The sequence below is a fragment of the Laccaria bicolor genome, genomic scaffold (assembly GCF_000143565.1).
Source record: "Laccaria bicolor S238N-H82 LACBIscaffold_20 genomic scaffold, whole genome shotgun sequence".
Taxonomy (NCBI): Eukaryota; Fungi; Basidiomycota; class Agaricomycetes; order Agaricales; family Hydnangiaceae; genus Laccaria; species Laccaria bicolor.
Genome location: NW_001889891.1, coordinates 136,301 through 156,053, shown reverse-complemented (window position 1 = coordinate 156,053; position 19,753 = coordinate 136,301). Strand labels below are relative to the sequence as shown.

The 19,753-nt window shown below is 46.7% G+C and overlaps 5 protein-coding genes across 5 annotated transcripts; 2 read left to right on the top strand and 3 right to left on the bottom strand.

Moving 5' to 3' along the window:
- Positions 1 to 6,664: 6,664 nt before the first annotated feature.
- LbRLM1 (MADS-box transcription factor) lies at positions 6,665 to 8,539 on the bottom strand (the record flags this gene model as incomplete). Its single annotated transcript, XM_001883209.1, has 5 exons — positions 6,665 to 7,094; positions 7,143 to 7,779; positions 7,832 to 8,284; positions 8,410 to 8,442; positions 8,504 to 8,539. 5 exons carry the CDS (start codon positions 8,537 to 8,539, stop codon positions 6,757 to 6,759), a joined length of 1,497 nt encoding a protein of 498 aa, XP_001883244.1. The 3' UTR covers positions 6,665 to 6,756.
- Positions 8,540 to 10,072: 1,533 nt separating this feature from the next.
- On the top strand, positions 10,073 to 11,937 carry LACBIDRAFT_294717 (uncharacterized protein; the record flags this gene model as incomplete). Its single annotated transcript, XM_001883304.1, has 5 exons — positions 10,073 to 10,265; positions 10,339 to 10,348; positions 10,427 to 10,483; positions 10,522 to 11,144; positions 11,201 to 11,937. 5 exons carry the CDS (start codon positions 10,073 to 10,075, stop codon positions 11,698 to 11,700), a joined length of 1,383 nt encoding a protein of 460 aa, XP_001883339.1. The 3' UTR covers positions 11,701 to 11,937.
- Positions 11,938 to 13,217: 1,280 nt separating this feature from the next.
- LACBIDRAFT_329123 (uncharacterized protein) lies at positions 13,218 to 15,724 on the top strand (the record flags this gene model as incomplete). The annotated part of the gene is made up of 8 exons (XM_001883303.1): positions 13,218 to 13,349; positions 13,440 to 13,603; positions 13,721 to 13,726; positions 13,847 to 13,898; positions 14,038 to 14,369; positions 14,425 to 14,563; positions 14,749 to 14,913; positions 14,966 to 15,724. 8 exons carry the CDS (start codon positions 13,218 to 13,220, stop codon positions 15,722 to 15,724), a joined length of 1,749 nt encoding a protein of 582 aa, XP_001883338.1.
- A 474-nt stretch (positions 15,725 to 16,198) lies between these two features.
- Positions 16,199 to 16,842, bottom strand: LACBIDRAFT_294716 (uncharacterized protein; the record flags this gene model as incomplete). Its single annotated transcript, XM_001883208.1, has 2 exons — positions 16,199 to 16,226; positions 16,307 to 16,842. 2 exons carry the CDS (start codon positions 16,840 to 16,842, stop codon positions 16,199 to 16,201), a joined length of 564 nt encoding a protein of 187 aa, XP_001883243.1.
- A 324-nt stretch (positions 16,843 to 17,166) lies between these two features.
- On the bottom strand, positions 17,167 to 19,696 carry LACBIDRAFT_302136 (uncharacterized protein; the record flags this gene model as incomplete). Its single annotated transcript, XM_001883207.1, has 16 exons — positions 17,167 to 17,336; positions 17,397 to 17,532; positions 17,588 to 17,899; positions 17,955 to 18,045; positions 18,098 to 18,192; positions 18,250 to 18,332; positions 18,387 to 18,440; positions 18,495 to 18,553; positions 18,606 to 18,624; positions 18,677 to 18,710; positions 18,768 to 18,818; positions 18,877 to 19,198; positions 19,249 to 19,295; positions 19,352 to 19,438; positions 19,493 to 19,513; positions 19,568 to 19,696. The coding sequence occupies 16 exons, from the start codon at positions 19,694 to 19,696 to the stop codon at positions 17,167 to 17,169; spliced, it is 1,710 nt and encodes a 569-aa protein (XP_001883242.1).
- Positions 19,697 to 19,753: the final 57 nt, after the last annotated feature.

The window sequence follows — 19,753 nt, the reverse complement described above, 5'->3', positions numbered from 1 at the left end:
CGGCCCATGATGCATAATAGAGTGGTTTACCAATCTGAGCTCTCAGTCACCCAGAGGAAAAGGCATAATTTCCATTGCAAAGTTGAACCCAGTTGCAAAAAGCAGCATTCTCATTTGTGAAAAGCTTCATCATCAATGCAAATGTTACAGATGACTGAGATCCATTTTTTCCACTAGAATGTGTATGTGAAATCCAGTGTTTTGCAGCATACTTTGCAAGAGGAGAGGACACTACCAGCTTTCTATCAGGTGGCTCAGATGTATTGAATTGCAAAAGATATGCCAAACAAATTTGAGATATGACAGAGTGTGATAGCTCTTCATTGAAGCTGAAGTCTCTGATATGTGTCACTTCATGATTTTGAATATATTGAGATATCAGATATTCTTTGACAGAAAAGTGGGAAAGCTTGATAACACCTATTCAATAGTCAGTACTCATTTCAATCTGGTATTATTCCAAACCATACCATCTGATTTCATAATAAACCCAGAACATATTTTCAAGACATCCTCAATATCTTGAAGTTCATTATCAGATTTATACTCTGGTCCATTCTCAGCACAAAGATCAACAGCAACAGTTGTAGCCAGCTCTTCCAGTGTTAGTGGACAAATAGCAAAAGATAGCCACTGTAAAAATATTTTTGCATAACCATGATCTTTTTCATTGATCCCCAACAAGATTTGATCATAGGTTTCATCCAAACCCTGAGGTAGATCAGCTAGCTGTTTTTTTAGATCAGTCTTGGTTCAGCACTTTTTGAACTCATTTAACTGTAATGCAACCCAGCGAAACCTAAAATTGATGTCAGTAATTATCCTGTTATTTAAATGTTGATAATAAACATACATTCCATCTGCTTGTTCCATTAATGTCAACTTTATTTGGTCTTGAGTCTCAGAATTCCACTTTTGTAAGTCAGAGTCATTCTGAAGCTGATAGTCAAGATAGACTCCAAGATCACAATTCTCAGATTCCTCAACCAAGTCAAGATAATGATAAGACTTGAGCTTGTCCTCAATCTCCTGCTCTGGGCGACTAGTAACTATTATATGGGGCCCAAGATTCATCTCTTTCTCCAGGATAACAGACTGAATCCAGTTAAGAAGCTTTTCTCTTTCAGTACATTCATCAAGAGCATCCAGAATGATGAATGTTGAGCTAAAGCCACCAAGAATTCTTTCAAGAGTATTCTGAAGATCATCCAGAGTTGGCTCCTGATGGCCATTGCCACAGCGAGCATAAAGATCCACCAAGACTTTAGGTACACTACCCTCACATTTGAGACTGAATTGCCAGATGAGTGATCACATCAGCTTATCATGCAGCTGGAAATCCTTCTGTGAGTCTCTTCCATCAAAAAAGAAATATGCAGTAGCAGAATTGAATCTTTGAAGAACATTGTGGATTATTGCTGAGCTGTAAAAATAATTTTCAATTCAGTCCAATAAAAATGCTGGAATTCTCAACCTTAAAATGGTTTTACCAGAGCCAGCTAGATAGGTTGTCAATATCATATAAATTTACAGATTTTGACAGATGAGTTACCTTTTCCTCTGATCCAGAGAAAGCCAGGCTGTTTAACCCACCCAAGAAATGTACTTCCTTTGAGAAACCATTGACAGGTGTCTAGTTGACTCTTCCAAATTTCATATGCAGCATTGTAGTTGAGAGACTCCTTAGGTGGAGAAAGCCACTTATAAATCTTCTCCACTAATAAAAAAAATCAAGTTAATGGTTCATCTGAAAAAAGAACCTGCAATAATACCCAGTTGTTCATCCCTAATCATTTTAAGTGTGATTTGAATACTTGGGTCCACACCTACCAACCACATATGTCATTAAGATGAATATAATGCTTTTCTGACTCCTTACCTTGATTGATGGTACCTATTAGAATATAAGTGAAAGTAATAAAATGTAATCATCCAAATGCAACAAACCATAGTTATCCCCTGTGATCATATTTTCAGCTGAAAAGTTGTTTATAATATCAGCTTGTAAGTTTGTTGAGAATTCTGTATGGTCTATTAGATTTGAGCAAGACTGAGCTATATTTACAAGTACTGACTGGCAGGCATCACTTCTGCATTCAGAGCAGAAGGAGTAGGTAGAGAGATGGGCAAGTCAGAACTTGGAGGATCTATACAGAGTTATCAGAGATGGAATATAGAGATTTGGAGCAAAAATGGACCAGGAGAAGAAGTATCAACAGCTCCTTGCACAGGGCTCTCAACCTGATCAACTGTGATTGGAATTGATAAAGGTCAGCATCAACATTATGGCAAACAGACTGAGGGGTATCTCACAGGCAACAGTCATTTCCGTACCCACTAACAGCAGGCCTACATTCAGAACAGAAGCAATTGACAGTGGTTTGGGGTTAACACATACCAGTGGAGGTAGGTAAAACCTGCTGTGGGCACTCAACCTCTCCTTCCCCAGGGACTTCAAACGGATCATCTGCAAGTTTGATTTGATGAGCAATCAACGTTCACTTTGGGGCAGGAAGACGAAAAAGTATTTTACTGGTGACTGGCATGGCCATGTTTGCCGCGCGGATGGTCAAAGCTGGAGTTATCAAGATAGGCGGGGCAGAGCTGGGGCGAGCTATATTGATACTAGTGCCACCCGCGGATTCAGGTACTGGAGAGAGTAATCTTGTGAATGATTTTTTCAGACTGTAGAACGATTCGACGAAAGGGTCACTGGGTAGGGTACACATTGTAGACGATGAGATGGAAGTTGAGAGGAAGATGCGTGGGCGTGGAAAGGCTGCTTGTTTTGGGTGTGGCTATGCGAAAAAGACGACCGTCTGTTTCTTTCACCAACAGAGATATCATGCGACCTGCCTATGTGCCCTCCAACTTGCAAAATCGCTGTTGTCAAGTGGCCCCGATCTCTGCCCGAAATACGAGCAATCGTTGTTCCTGGACTCAGCGTTCACACGACGTAGAATCTCCGTCTTGCGTATCCATCCGCAGCTCGTCGTCGCCAGGGGCTACCACAACATCGCCTATACAGATGTATCCATCACTGATTGGGCTCTCGTAAGTTTGGATTAGACGCGGCCGACGATGGTTGCTGACATCTGCCTTCTGCTTGTTCAGCAGATTGGGTTTGAGTCGAAAATTTGGACAGGCATCAACCCGTGGCAAAGCCAGGACATTTGGATATGTTACTTGCGTTGGGGCAATAACGTATAATCATGATGCTCCTCAGGTTGGCTCCATAGCTTGACGGACTGATATGTACCCAAATCATACAGAAACAATGAGAATCATAATTTCATTATCTCCTAGAACATCAACGTTCAACGGACACTCGTTAAACAGTGCGGCTTGCTCTTACTGATACTTTTTACAACAATGTGCGAGGTAATATATACACGCCTTCCTTTGTCTGAGGCATTTCAGGCCAAAGGATACAAACGTGACGGTTCTGGCATTGATGATGTCAAGAGTCGGCAATGCAGGATACAGCGGTAGGATTTACGGCCGTACGGCATGTTTGACCAAAAGTGATTGAAAGCAGTGTATATGCGACCTACGTCCGTGTCATGGAGCAGAGGGTGGGGTAGAGGTAGGAGTTGTCTAGGAGATCTCGCAGCACAGAGAGAAGGTGCGAATATGTGTGAGAAGAGGAGGGTAAATCGGCGGCTTAGAGGAGGAAGGTGACGGAGGTGGATTGGTATATCCACTTTTCAGAGGGGCTATAACTCGCTCATACGAACAACGCACTGTCCTTTACCCTATGCACCTCATGATCCTGCATCGCCTCCTAGGTAATCCTAAACGACAGCCTCATTCCCTCCAGGTTGGGGTGGTCACGTTGACTTGCAAGGGAGTGGATTCCCCAACCGTGGCATCCAACCTCGTATAGGAAGAGTCGAATGAAAGGGCATGTGTCGTCGCCCTTTGGCTCCGAGAGGCGAGGGAGCCTATGTAACAACTATCTGTCAGGATTCTCCGAACGCGCCGATGTACGTAGACCCAGCGATGTGTTCTAGTTCCTTTAGGTCGGATTTGTTCGCGACGAAACCGTGAATGCAGCAAGACCTATTATCGAGATTGATCTGTGTAAGTAGACAGAAAGAGAGCGCGAAGGAGGCTATGGGGGATGGTCATACTTACGGAGGTCGTTGTATGCACGAGTCGTTGATATAGATTCGTTGAAGTCTGACGTCCCTCGATAAGGAAGACGATCCTTGAGCTTGTAGCCAGCACCGTGGGTCGGTGATCAGATATGCAAACGTCGACCTCGCCTGGCCCGCTGACCCAGGAAGTTGAAGTGGAAAAAGGTTTAGACCCCGGAAGAAGAGAAGATGAGCCCGAGATCAAGTCCAGGCTCTTGTCACTTTGAGCAACATATTCAAGCTGATGAGCATCCTCGCTGGGCACGAAGAACACTATAACGATACGTCAGTCCCCTGGATTCAAATGGTCCAGTCGTTCAGTCGTACCCGGCTTTTCCTTTTTTATTTTTTATGTCGTAAACCTTGCTTTCATGATCATCCACTGATTCTATCAGAGGGCTTGTCAAGTCTTGGAGATGCACCAACGACGGACGCATTGGCGGAGTCTGACCCTCGTCCGGTTCGAAATGGATCTGTCAAAGCTGGATGGCCGATGGCGGTTGCGGTAGTGACAATCCAGGAGATATGGTGGGGACGAGGGTGCGGAGGGGATGAAATGGTCGGGTGTTGGCGTTATCTAAGGAAGTGGATCGTTAGAGAATGGGATGACATTTATATGAGAAGGATTGACCTACGCAACGAACTGCCAGCATTTTGGAGACAGCAGCTCCCTAAGAGCAACGGTGAAGTCGGCTGCCCGTGGAGGGACACTAGCTTAGCTCGTTCACACAAGAAAGTTTAAGAGTGCCCCATTTCAGTCGAAGAGCAAATACTATAGATATGTGGTGCGCAACGCATGCGTGAAAAGGAATGTCGAGAGTGGTATGGGCAATGGTGAGACCGAGATTTATGTACCACGCTCCCCCATTCTCATTATCAACGACTATACATAAAACACTTGTAAAATCCTATCTCTACAACCCAACATTCGAGCTACACCACTCATGAAACAACGCCGCTCTATACTTCCTCCAACAACACTGACGGAGGCCCAGAGACGAGGATATTTTATCGATGACTTCAAATTGAACTCGGAATTCCCTTCGTGGCCGTTCTTCCCTCAATGGAAGTCCGACTTGCCATTACAGCACCTCGAGCATTGACTGGCACTGCTACTTACATACCCACCAATCACAACTATCGTATACGTGCATATCTGTGTTTTCCCGAATCCCAACGTCTGACCGAAACGCACAAATACAGGGTCAAGAACTCCTATCACATATCGCGGTATCTCCTCAAGGCTGCGTCGACCGGGACTCGGACTACAGACTGGGATAAAAGAGTTTACCTCTTGTGTTTGCTGTCAAATCCATGACCTCTTGTGTCTTTTATCAAACCCATGCCCCAATTCTTGAATTCTTGCGCACCGAATTCGAAGAAAAGGGTGTTGATGCCTCATTGGCTTCGACCTCGACTCGGGAGCCATCCTAGATAAGGGATTCACTCCCGTGTCTTTTACCAAAGCGAGGTTTTCAACTCCTCTTGAAGCTGATGTTGACCTCCACTCGGAACCATCACAGATAAGGGAGAACGCACTCGTCCAGCGTGGGTGAAACTGATGTTCCAATTCTTTGCTTCAAGCACCGAGCTCGCGAGGATGCCCTTTGACTTATCACAGATAAGGTTACACTCCGAGTCCTTACTTTTGTGGGCATTTACCAAACCGAAACCTCGATTCTCTGGATAAGCACCGAGGGTACGTCTCACTGACTTCGACTCGGGCTCATGTCAGTCTTCTGATAAGCATATGGCATCTCCAGTCGACTGGAACTCCGTACCGTTCAACAAGCCCCCAAATTCTTCGAGCTGTATGTCCCAATGATGATAATACTGTACACCTCTTTGATCTCAACCCGGTCATAGATATGGATACACCCCTACAATGTGATCTAATGCCCCAACCCCAATTCTGTGAAACACCGAGTAACGAGTTCAAACTTCCGGGACAAAGGTATACGCATCTGGATGCCAAGTCCTAGCTAAGACTCCCTCCAGATTAGCGTTATCACCACGCTATACGGAAGAGGATTCACGGCCCCCGAATCGACGAGCATTACCCGCGAGATGATGGGCGTGAAGAAGAGAGTCAGTCTCTTGGCAATCATTCTTCTTCTTGCCATGCCCTGGAACTCAATGACGCCATCTCCCTGTGTTGACGGCTTACCATCGATGGCTTGAGGAGTTGCTTTGGGCTTCCGAGTCGCTACTCGAATTGCAACAGGCGTGGACTCCGTACATTGCTCAAAATTCTTTAGCTGGAAGTATATGTTTCCGTAGCTTCACGATTACATTCGCTACTTGTGGACAAATTATGGCTACAGCGCAACCATTCACCTTGAAGTCTTTACGCCTAATTTCTACACCGCGGGGAACTCATCCTTCCCCACTCACATATTTTTAGCCAATTCAATTGATCTAATTTCGCCAACGCGTCCAAGGCCGTTCCATCCCCCAACTATTTCGAAAGGGACAGTACATAGTAAATAAGAGTCTAATAGCGGGCAGAAGAAATTTAAAGGGACTCCACAATAGATAACTTATAAAAGGCTACAAGTCCATCCTAGTAATAAAATGTCCATGTCGATAGCTTTGACCTTGGATTGTTCAACAATCCTTACCCTTTCTCTTTGCCAATTCCCCCCTGACTAACGGGAGAGTTCAATATCCCCACGCCCCCGTCGCCCCTCTTCCCTCCACCACTAATGGACACCACGAGCGGGGACGGTCCCCGCCTCCCATCTCCCCCTCCACCAAATATCTCCGGGATGCCTGTGACACCACCACCAGAAACGCGATCTCCGCGCTCCCAGGACGTGCCCGTGTTGCCGGGGTGGCCAGATGGAGTAGTAGGGTTATTGCCAGAGAGGAAGTCAAGCCAGTTGCTTCCCCCGTTTCCCGACTCGTTGGCTCCAACTGAGGGTGTAGATGAAGATGAGGGAGGCGGATTGGGTACTATTCGATTCGTCAGAAACTAATAGCCAAGAGAAGGGGAATGCTAACCTGGATTAGGTGCATTCGAACCTGGTCCGTGGACAGGCCAGTCCAATCCCGCTCCACCAGTGTTTGGTCCCCCACCGCCCGAACGTTCATTCCCGTCGATAAAAGCAGCGAAAAGATCGCTTTGTCCGCCTCCACCACCACCACTACCCCCGCCACTGGGAGGACCGTGGCGCAATTGGTGGTGGGTGTACATTCCACTATCATGACTGGAAGAAATAGAGCTACTGGCGCTCTTTGGCGGAGGTGGGGGTCCAAAACCCGATGAACGAGTAGCAGAGCGCGGGGGTGGATTGAAGTCGGACTGGAGCGGGATGAACGAAGGTGGGGGAGGGGTATGGCCCGACCCAGGGAAGAAGGGTGCGTATTGTGAGCTTGACGTTGGGTGATGCTGGTGGTGTGAGGATCCGCGCGGCCCGTGCTGGCTGTACCCTCCCGGCTGTTGGCCTCGGCTGAAGGAAATGGGGCTTGGGTGGTAGCTGTATTCGTCTGGAGGGGACCGACTCTGGGGAATAGCAGCGCCTCTGTCCAATTTGGGTCGCTTGTGTGAGCCAGAGATGCGATCGTTGGAGATGGGGTGGGATGATGCCATGGGAATTGGGGGCTGTGGAACAGACATTGGGCGAGAAATATAATCAAGCTGGGATACGCCATGAATGGAGGGAGAGCGGTGGCAACGAGTAAGCACTTACATCGCTAGTGTCAAGGCTCATGCCGCCCGGAGGCTTCAACTTTCCATCGTTCCTACGCTTGGGCCGCACAGGTACGTCCTCGTCGTCGTCATCGTCGTCCCCTTCGCCAATATCGTCCATCTTGGCTAGCATATTACCTGAAAAGTTGTGGGGGCCTTGGGTGTCCTTCTCGCCATCATGCTTGGGTTGGACATCAACAGGAGCATAAAAGTATACTGTGGTACAGATGCTTACTCGAAGTTGTCGTTGCACAACATTGTGGATATCTGACGAGCAGTACTGGTAGAGCTTCAGATGATGACCTGGGCGTTCTTCTGACGACAAAAATAGAACAATGTAAACTTGGAGTACTTGGCATCGGGAACGACGAAACCCACCAAAGATGATGACGGCGACATCGACTGAACATAGGACACCAAGCTCGTATGCCTTCTTGAAGAGCCCATTCTTGCGCTATTGAAGGCAGAGCGAGGAGAGAGGCAGGTTCGATGGCGATAAGAATAAAAAGTCGGATGCCAAGCCCATGAGCACAAAAATAGACAAAAAAAGTCAAGGCAGGGGCCGTGCAGCGACCGTACCTTTAAAAAGGTGACAGAACGATTGCGTTCGTTCTAAGTATAATTCGGAGGTTAGTTGAAGAGGAAGGTGGTTACGCGAATATGGTGGACTGACTACAATAGGCTGAATTGCGATCTTTCTTCTGCCCATTATTGGGGTTTTTCTGAACGAAGGATGATAGGAGGATGACTGGACTTGGACGAGGGAATATGACCGCGATGAAGACCAAGTTGTTATCCAAGAGAGGTTCAAGTCTGCTCTTTGTCTACTCCCTGTTTGTTTACAATGCCGTTTTGCCGCCCTCTCTCTCCTTCACCATCACGCCACTCCGCAGCCCCTCGTTATCGTCGGATCTGATCTACACAACACCTTTTGCCTTCTTCTCTCTCGGGTGCACTCCATTCCCGATCTTTAAAACATCACCACCGCCTTTTCGCCGCCAAAAATCGCTTTCTTTGGACTGGGTCTCTCACAGAAACCATAGGCTAAACCGTCATGATCTCTTGGGTGCAGGGGGTGCACCAGTTATTCAAGTACACCACAATGCACATACAATCCATTCGAAATTCAAATTACCATCTCCCAACCTGATAGGCGGATCCTCGCTGCAGAACGAACCTCTGAATCTTCACTTTCTTCTCAACATACGAATCGGCGGAAAGCAGTTGGCAAGGGGATTTACAACCCCGTTTCTCCGATATCCTCTTCAAGTCCGCATCTCAGCGATACTCACGCGGCCTTTGAAAGAATGAAAACCTCCGTTATCCCTGCGAACAGATCAATCAACTCCCACAAAACGGTTAAAATCCTTGACTCTACTCCAACACTTGGGTATCTCCGTTGCTACGCTTGTGGTTTTACCGAGCTCGAAATGTAACGTTCATTCATGTACATAAATGAGAATCTATCTGTACAAAAAATAGTTACCGCGAAGTTGGTGATCGAACTGCATGGGGCTTTTCCAGTTTCTTCTCGTCTATCGAACATGAGGGTTTTGCGCTCAATGTACTGGGTATCAAAAGAAAGCCAAACAAAGAAAAGAAATAAAATAGAAAGAATTTGCTCAAATATTCTCAACATCACATTGTGTCCAGATTTTTTTTACAAACATGGCCTGAATGCTTTTAGAGGTAAAGCTGCTCGGAGCTAGCCAAATTTCTCGTTGCGCGCTTCGCGCACAGGGTGGCAGCACAACATAACCAATATCACTGGATTCTTTCAACATATCTGTCTAGAACCTTGTTAACAGATATGACATCTCTCTGAGCTTCAGAATTTTTTTTATGTCAAGAAATGTTTGTGTGCCGTCAACGACGGCTTTCGGGGATTCTGGTCCAGCGTTGTCGTCACGTGCACGTGACTAATGGCAGATAACTTTTGGGGGTGGCAGATAACTCTGGCCTCGAATTCTCTGCATTGGCCCCATAAAACTTTCAGCTTTCTGAAAGTAAATTATAGCTTACAACTTTTAATATGCACATGCCTAATTCTAGCAACAGAGGTACTGTATCCATTGAGAAACATGTAAATTACAAAATTCCGGGCTTTGCCGGGCAGATAACTGGCAGATAAATACCCAGCACAATGATCGGTAAGCCAACATGAGCGGCAATTGCCCAATTTGAAAGATTAGTCATTGTCTGCGTCTCTCCTCCAGAGAATCGATAATCCCCAACCGGAACAATGGTAATACAACGTCACGACAACCCGAAGACAAGCAATGGTGAGAAGAGCTCCCGTTCAAATACGCGAGGGCGTGCCGGAAAGCCATCAGGCCGCCGTTCAACACGAAAAATTGTCGACAAAGATGAAAAGAAGAATGCTACGCAGGAATACCCATCTCAAAAGGATGAGGAAGACATTATTTCATCATCAGGTATGTAACAGGTGGGTTACTCTGGTGAACCCTTAATTTTGAGAGTTAACCAGATACATCCCAACCTCTCCAGCAGGTCGCCCGTAAGCGGTACGCTGCCTTCCTTTTCAACATACTTGGTTGAGTTGTCACTTCGCTGATTTCTTTTTTGTTTGTTCCAGCAGGAAGCGAGAAGAGACCGAACCAATTCAGATCGTCAGCCATGTTGCAGAGGAGCTGTAAGTGATTCGTCGGCTTTCCTTCAAACCGTCACTAGACATTCAAGCGTCAGACAAGCCACAGGCGATGATGCTCCCTTGACAAATTTGTCCACTACGAACGTTCACACCCTTTTGGATTCACTAGAACACGCCTCAAAAGCTCAATGGCCTTCGGAACAGTGGCATGCAGAGGTACAGCCACTCATAATAAACCTGAGGACCGTGTTGTCTCGGCGGCACCCTACGGATACGTCGACAGACCTTCCAGCCATCCCCAGTCTTGATCCCTTCAACGACACTCTCAATTTCGCCTCCGAGGCACGCGTGAAACAAGAGGTCTTTGGCCTCAATGACTCCCTTGATAACCTTATCATGACTATCCTCGAGGGAGCGGTACAAGTAATTAAGCAAAGTCAAATTAGGCTGAGGGCGCCTAGTTTTAAACAACATCAAAAAGCGGTAGTAGCTCGACCCTCAGGCAAAAAAGAGTCACCACTGTTTATTTGGCTCCAGACCGAAAGGCACACGGACGAAACACGAGGATTCTTGCTGGACGCCCTGCTCCATGGAAAATTTGTCAATTTGATCTTTAATGCTCTCTTCGATTGTCACGTTGTTGGCAATGCTTTTGAAAGTTCGGGAATGCTGGAGAATGTATGGGATACAGTGCGTCAACGAGGTAAATTATCTTCGCGACCCCTAATCAATGTTCTCACACCATTGACTCTATCACAGAATCATGGAACGTTGCTCAGCGATGGCGAGCAATTACGTCGGCCGCGGCGTCACCCGCTGCTATTCTTGGTCCTGACCTTTTTGGGGACTCTGTGACAAAATGTTGCGCGTATATCGAATTCGCGCTCAACGAGGCATATCTCATGCCTGAATCGCGGCATGTTTTCAAACGAGTCGTTGAGGAGGCAGTCCCGGGGCTGCATTCCTTATTTGCCAAGGCCCATTCACTGTCCTTGCAAATTAGACAGGACATCGTCACGTCTCGCCTGTCCATAACAAGAGGATACTCTCCGACGGACCCTCCTTCGAAATTCGATCTTCTGACAACGACAAGTGTTTGGGCAGACATGGGGGCAACAAAGAAGGACGACGTTTTGGGATCCTATCGATTCGGTCTCATGCAGGAACACGAAAACGGGGAAACCACGATTTTAATTCAACCTGAGGTAGTAACAACAGCACTTCATCGTCACCTCTTTCGTCGGCAACCGAAAGGTTGAATATTCAGAATTCTAATCGCCAATACAGAAGGGTGCTATCCATGTCTGTACTTTACAAAATGTTGGACCAGACGTCAAAAAGGGTTCTTTGGCTGTTTCAAAGGGCACAGGGCAAGTGAAGAGATCTTTCGGATAAGTATCCTTGAACAAGGCATCAATTTTTTTCCGTCCTGATTCTCTTCATTTGTGTCCCTGTACACTTCTCTAATGTAAGCATTACGGAATGAACCAAAAGATACATACCAATGCTCGGCCAAACCTCCCCAGTCCGATTTCGCATTCCCCATAAGCAGGTGTCAAGAGCATAAGCATCGCATTCCACCCGTGCGAACAGAAACCACAACAAATCCATCTGCGTCGTCCTCAGCCCCCTGACCCCAAGCCTTGATGCCCTTGAATTCCGTGTAGGCCGGGTTAGCTTGCTGTCTGACTTGTGATCTCACTCAGACGAAAATTCCCGTTTTAGGTGTTGACCAGGGCCCAGGCCCACGAAGTTGAGATTCTGGGGTACCGAAATCCGTCTAGCCTTGAACTTGCTTATGTCACGTTTCACCCGCAAAACCTGTTGCTAATGTTGTGGACCGTGAGCGATCGCCATAGATGTTGTCGGGGAACAGATCTGATGCTGGAGAAGAAGGCGGCGAAGGACGAGAAACTCAGCGATGATCGTGTTTTGATGAGCTGTGGATCGTGTATGTGCGGATTGGCATTCTTTGATGTTCTTGATGTACAGGTTTCACCGAGACGTCAAGGTGTCCTCGATTGATTTGCCGCTGTAGGTAGCCAGCTAGGAGTGCATGGAATTCGTCGTTGGGATCAGAACCCGGTAGTCGTGCGTTTTCTTCTGAAGCTGAAGGACCAGATTGATCAATCGGTTGAACACAGACATTGAGGGTGCAATGGTCACTCACTTTCCGCCTTCACCACTACTACATCAGGTTGCACGGACGAATCGGGCGTCTGGGATGGAGTTATTTATGAAGGTATTTAGCTAGCTCTTGATGGAGTTGCGAGGACAGGATCAGAGCCTGCTAGAGTTTCTACTCCTACTACGTTTAATCAGTAAACATCTTATGCATGACTGGGGTAGAGGGAAAAGCTTACAGTCTCCGTCAAGGGATACGTCAGGTCTGACAATATGTGATCGGGAGAGGTATGACTGGAGAAAGAAAATCTTCAGCTTCAATTGAGTTCACTGCTGAAGTCTGCTTCAGATGCTCAGCTAGGAAGGCATGGAGTTCATCGCTAGGATCAGATCCTGGAAGTTGGGTGGTCTCTTCTGGAGCGCTGAAAGACCAGATGAATTAATCAGTTGAACCCAGACTTCAAAGGAATAATAAACAACTCACCATTTCCGTCTTAAGGTTCCACCTTAACCGCTGCATTAGGTTGCCCGGACAAATAATGTTCCTCGGATCAACTTGAATGAGCTTTGAGGTATATAGCTAGCTCTTGCTGGAGCTCGAGGGTGCGATCGGAACCCGGTAGAGTTTCTGCTGCTAGACGTTTCTTCAGTAATGCGTAAACACAGCCGAGGATGGGAGGGGCTCACACTCGAGGAAAGGTCCCGCGGTTCAGGTTTCACGCGCATTGTAACTAGACATACGGAGATGCCTCGAGGATGTGTGATCGGGATGGAAAAGAAGAAGGTATGATTGAAGAAAGGAATTCAATTTCGTCCACTGTTGAAATGGGATGAGAAAAACGTCGTAGCTAGTGCGCTGTGAAACATACCGCAGTCTTGGCGTAACCCGCCGCAACCACAGACATCTTCCCGTTCCATAGGCGTCTCAGAACGTAAGAGCGCAGCTGCCATTTCCGCAAACACACATAACAATAAGCTTCATTTTCTCAATCCCAAACGAAAGCCAGACCTTCAGGCTGTTTACTCTGTGATGACCATGTAAGCGTACGTCTTTACTCTTTAGTCGATGACTGATGGCTAGAAATGTGCAACATACCCTGGCCTCGTTCTTGCCCATCGAAACAATGAAAGAGTGGCGATTGGTTCAATGCTCAGCCTGAGGTAAGTATGTTTGAAGAGGTGTGCGCTATCCCAGCACATGTTCTTTCTGGGAGTCCCTTTCAACATGGTCAACTTGATAAACTTGAATTCGTCGCTCAAGAGATATTATTGCTGGAATAGATTGAAATACAAGGGTATGGAACGCGTATCAGACGGAAACAAGAGGAAATGGGTAGGTTCCCACGTTCACCACGGCAAGATCATCGCATGGATGTATTTACAGCCGATTTCAAATCTATGCGGAATTCCAAATTTTTTTTTGGCTGTTTGTACCTATTAGCTTCAGCTGAGGGCTGGGACCCCGAATCAAGTATTCCATCTTCATCGTTCTCGTTTACACCCATTCAGTCGCGTCTACCAAGTTTCTCATCATGGTAGATACACCTGATAGTGGTACCGAACCTACTGAAATCGAACTTTCCGTTGTCGCTCGCCTCACATTCTACAAAGCTGGCAACAACGGCAAAGGCAAGAAACAAACTAAGGATATCAAGGCGAAAACTTTCAACCACAACTTCTCCGAGTCAAAAGACAACTATCTCGAACTTCTAACAGCGATCCTAGAGAAGCACCATGTCGATAAGAAGTACAAAGTCACTGCCCGCAATGTCTACCCTTGCAAGATACAAGTCCATCCGGCCAAGTACGTTTACTCTATCCTTACAATATCAGTTCCTAATCTACTTTACAATATCTAGGCAGGGCGACGCTCCTGATGTGGTCAACTACGAGGAATACCAAGACCTAGTCAAGAATACGATCCTTTCTGCACCGGTGGGGAAACCGGTTGTCATATTTGTTGAAATGCCGAGCATCGAGAAGTCGGCTAAACGAGTGGTGAGTAGAAGATGTGTTACGGCATCTATGGTGGCAACACACTCATAGTTTTTTTGACAGAAAGCAGGTGATAATGAAGGGGGATCGAGTTCTGACGACGAGGGCGCGGCCTGTGACGGAGATGACGATGTATTGCTGAGTTTCGTCAAACCTCGTCCTTGGAATTGCTAACACGATTATCACAGGACAACCCGGGGCTTTCAAAAGAAGAATATGATCTGGCAAAAGAACGCGCAAAGCTCGAGAAGAAATATCAAAACGACCACGATGGCGGCTATACCTATATCGACGCGACCGGCGTCTCGATTCCACTCACCCCATTCATGATGAAAGAGTGGGCTCGTGCTCTTGTTGGTTGATATCCTTTTTTATTCACGCTACGCTAATCAACGGTCGTCTCAGGTTGATAAGGACAAGAGTGTTGACATCGACAATCCGCCACACACTCAAACCTTCGATCCAGCAAATAGAAAGTCCTCCTTGCTCACTCGAAAACGCTCCGAAAGCTCCGGGTCTACTGGTACTGAAGTCCCGTCTGAAACATCGACTCTCGCCGCCCTCTCAGGAATCATCAACTCGATCGCATCTCTTGTTCACCCAGGCAATCCACCTCTTCCAAGCACACCAAAGAAAAACCAACCTGACAACCACCATACCCTCAAGCCATCTCCCTCACAGCTTGGTCGATTCCTTACCCATGCTGAGAAAGAAGCGGGTGTGAAGAACGCTTCTCGCCATGAATACGCACTTGCCGGCGAAGGATATGGACCCGACATTCTTCATCTCGTCGACGACAAAGCCTTATGCGCTCTCGGAATTCCTGCTGGAGATGTTCTTCGACTGAAACAGGCTGCGCCGCTGTGGTGGAAAGCGGAACCAGGACAGGCTTTGAAGCGTCGCCATGAAGTGCTTGAAGGTAGCCCAGCCGAGAAGCTACAGGAAACCCCTCCAAACAAGAAAATGCGGTTTGAGAAGCGTTACGTCGAAGGCGGATCTTGGACGCTATTCGGACCTGGCACCATGGAAGGCGATGTCGACCCTAATGCCGATTTTACTTGGTACTTCTATTCAAAGGACTTGAAGATGACCCTTCCGCTTCCGCGTGGTCTGGTTCCGATTCTTGATGGTGAAGAAGACAATGGTTTATGGCCCTCTCATTAGGTTTACAGTCTGTATCGCACTCTCTTTTCTCAATGGTCGTATAATTTGTACTTTGACCTCTCGATTACTTTCGTGATTATTGTAGCAGCCATTGATGTATTTGTACAGTACCAGATCCCCGAATTGTACTACTTGAACCTAAGGTCTATACAAAATGTTCAGACCACATACCCCGAAGCCTTGAAAAAACCCCAAGCCATGTTTGACGTGACATGTTGACAAGCACGATCTATGATGGAGAGAGAAAAGTCTTGCCAGGAACGACGAAGGTAAGCTTTGATACACGAAAAAGCTTGTTCGATGGGATTCAGATCTGGGGAGTAAGGCGGCAAAAAGATAAGCTTGCACTGGGCTTCGTCCTCGACAAGTGCCCGGACCTCCTCCGAATGATGAATGCTACAATTGTCCAGAACGAGGACACTTCGAGGACCGGGGTATGGGTTTGTAAGCGGAATGACCAGCTCCCTGAGAAATTCAACGAAGCGTGCGGAAGTGACGGAGCCTGGAATGACATCGTATGTAATGATTCCATCCATGGTGAGAACTGGGAGGATCGAGTACCGCTGTCCTCGGACAAAAAACCTTCTTTGCACACATCTTCTTCCAACCAAAGCCCAACCCCGTGTCCTACCAGATGTCTTTCGATTGCGTGCAGCCTCGTCTAAAAACATGAGCATGTCAGGTCGTGGAACTTCTTCGGCAATGGTATTCATGAAGGCAGCACGCATGATGTCATTTCTCTCGAGGGCGCGGATTGAGACACATTTTCGAGAGAAGTCGAGCCTTCGTAGTGTGCGAACCAAAGTTGGGATGGAGGGGCGACAGCCGCGATGTAGGTAGAGTTCCTCTTGAATCTCGTCGAGATAGATGCAGTGGCGGCGTTCGATCAGGGACACAACAAACTTTACGTCTTCTCTGTTGAGAATCCGGCGACGACCCCCCATGCGAGCATGAGGATTATAGGGAACTCCATAGGTTGAGGAGTACGAGAGCGTTTTGTATGCGAGAGACTTTTTGATGCCTAGAAGTCCACAGATTTCTTTGATGGTAAAGTTCTGCTCGTAATAGAGGACCGGAATACGAGCTTTGAGATCTCGGGATACAGTTCTAGGGGGCATCCTGGACTCTGGTCGAAAGAACTGAACTCAAACGGAACTTAGAGGCATGTTAGGAATTGCGGATGTGAAAACATTATGTCATTTGGTTCTGGGGTCCTGGGCTCAATTTTCTTTTTGGGGATTCCGCATAGATATGAAATCGGCTGTAATCATAGCCAATTTTTGCAGGACCATGCATAAATCGACTATTAGCGTTGTCCTGCAGGAATATATCAGTTAATTTTGGCTCTTTAGAAGGAGTAGCACCCTTACTGGTTTCCACCGAAGTCGTGCATGAACCTCTGTCTCGTAGAGCGAGATTAATAATTCATACTGAAAATTTTGTTAATAATGGGGAACACTCTCCACTCCTTTCAATGTCCTTGCCTGTAAATATTTAATCCTTTGTCCTTTCTTGTTTCGTGCCGTTGAATAGGGAGCTGCTGTGTAGCAACTCGTGAGATCGGCTTCGACTGTGCAAAGATGGAGAAATCCATCTTTCTCCATGTTGCATCCTAAGTATATACAGGTTTAGTGGTCAGAAAATTCCAAATGACGCGGACGTATAAGCATGCCTGGATCTTTGATGAAGCGTGGGGGACGTGACCATCGGTAGGCATAGAGATCCATCGATACAGTCAGCTCATCTGCATCAGTGAAAGGTCGGTGGAACCAGGCAGAGTATTCCTTCCCTGTCTTTATTTTTTCGTTCTATATAACCTTCAATGACAATTCAAATAAACAAAAATGACAAAAATTTACTTGCCTTCTCCACGATTTCAGACCATGCACCATCTATCTTCCATTCTCCAAGGACATCTTGATATTTCTCTGATTCCCGACAAGCAACTTCTGGGTCGTTTCTATCAAACGGAACAGCAACATTTGTCCCGTAATGGAATTTCGCGACTCTGGAAGAGACACTCGCATCGAGATACCATGAGAGGGCACCACTAGTGACGGCCTTCTCTATTGGTCCGCCGGGCCTACTCAGTTTAAGACCGAGGTCAGAGGCCCACTTTTGGAGTTGTGAAAAAACATGCGGTGAGTTTGATAGGCCGCCCCCAATGATAATTTTCTGTGTAGAAAATAAACATTATCGAGATAACGCTTTCAAAAAGAGAAAAATGGACATTTGCAACGTCGCCACCTTCATGGAGTGTCTCCTGCAGTCCTTCGATAATCGCTTGAATTGACGGTTCAAAAAATGAGATCATGTCAGCCCTGTATCTGCATTGTTAGAACAAGCAGTTCCATGATATAATTTAGGACTTGCTTTTGAATCTTCAACCTGCCGCGAACGATCCCACGTTTGATATCGCCCTTACTGCCACCGAGCTCCACCGTCATGAAAGTATTTTTACCATCAAACTTGAGAAGAACCAAATAAAAACGATTGTTTTAGAGGTATAGGTAAGTGCCACTTACAGATCGTTTTGCATTTCGCTCAAAACTTTGCATCGCATGTTCAATGGTTGTTTCATCATCCCAGTCACTTCCGGACAACCTCTCTGATTTTTTACACGATTACTTAGTCAAGCGACAATGCAATAGTACAAACGCACCCATTAAGTATATCTTCGCGGCTTGATTTACAAAAACACCACCGGCAAGGTAACCTACAAAAGTTTCAAGTTTAGTGGATAAAGGGCCAATAAATATCAAATATTTACAGCGAGGATACGACATTTCTTCAAGTCGAAGGGGGGAGACGTTTTGGATTCTGTAGCCTCTACAAGAGCATTATCGGGAGTTGTTCATATGGTCAACAGATAATCGTTTACGTGATATCCACGGTACCACCTAGTTGTAGAGTCATTGCGGATACTTACTGAGGAGTGAAAGTGTAGATTACCTCCGCAGTCGCAGACAATCAAGTGTTCATCCTCCTACCATAGACACTGATTATAGTATATTGCGGCACTATCAGATTTATATTGACGTACCACTAGCCAGTCGTTGATCTTCCCGCTTTCAGCCGTATAAATTACGGCGGCCTGCACACATCACGATGAGCAATAAAAAAAATCAAGAGAAATCTCGAAAGGGTTCTACCTCCGCCTCTGTCACGAATTTTACTTGAGTTCCCCTGATGACAAGGCCAGCCGCGATAGCCGCTTCACGCATCCGGTGTTGGTGCCTGCCTTCCCACCCATTAGGCGTCGTTAACACCACGTCCATGTTGCGGTACAATGAATTCCAAAGCGATTCCCCGTTCCCATGCGAGCTGGTGACATGCACCTGCAGCTGGCCTTTTACATACTCGAGGAAATCAGCAAAAATATCGTCAACCGTTCGAGACGGCGGTAACTCGGGAATCTCAATCTCAATTCCGTCAATCTTTGGGAGGTAGTCAGGCCGGAGGTAGAGTTTCCACCTATTCTTACATTCAGTATTGTTAGAATACATTGGACTGGATACGCGTACCATTCAGCTTTTATCCAGCCCTCTTCATCTGCTTCAGCCTTCGTATCCTGTGCAACAATTCAGTTTAGAAGCGTAGGATCATCGTTAAGAATTTCTAACGCACGGGACTGTCGGTCTCGGCACCGAAACAACGTGGTTTCCCTGAACTATCGTAGTAGACCAATGATGGGACTTTGGCGTCTGGATTGGCCTTCGAGGTGCGATTATTCAGTAGACCAGGAAGTAAAATCGGCTATCGCCTCACCTGCTTGGGCCAGCGTAGGATCTAAAAATAATGAATAAGAAAGACGTTGGTCATAATGGTGGACTGGACAAGCACCTCTTCGAACACTGGAGGTGTTCCCGGTTGAAGGATACAGACTGAAGCTGCTGAAAATGTAGTGCCGATGTCTATTGAGACGACTAACTGCGTTCTAGGCCCTTGGTAAGGTCGTCGATTGGAGCGCATAGATTCGAGAGGTGAGTACAAGGTTGTAAAGTGTGGGATAATTATGGCAACGCCGTG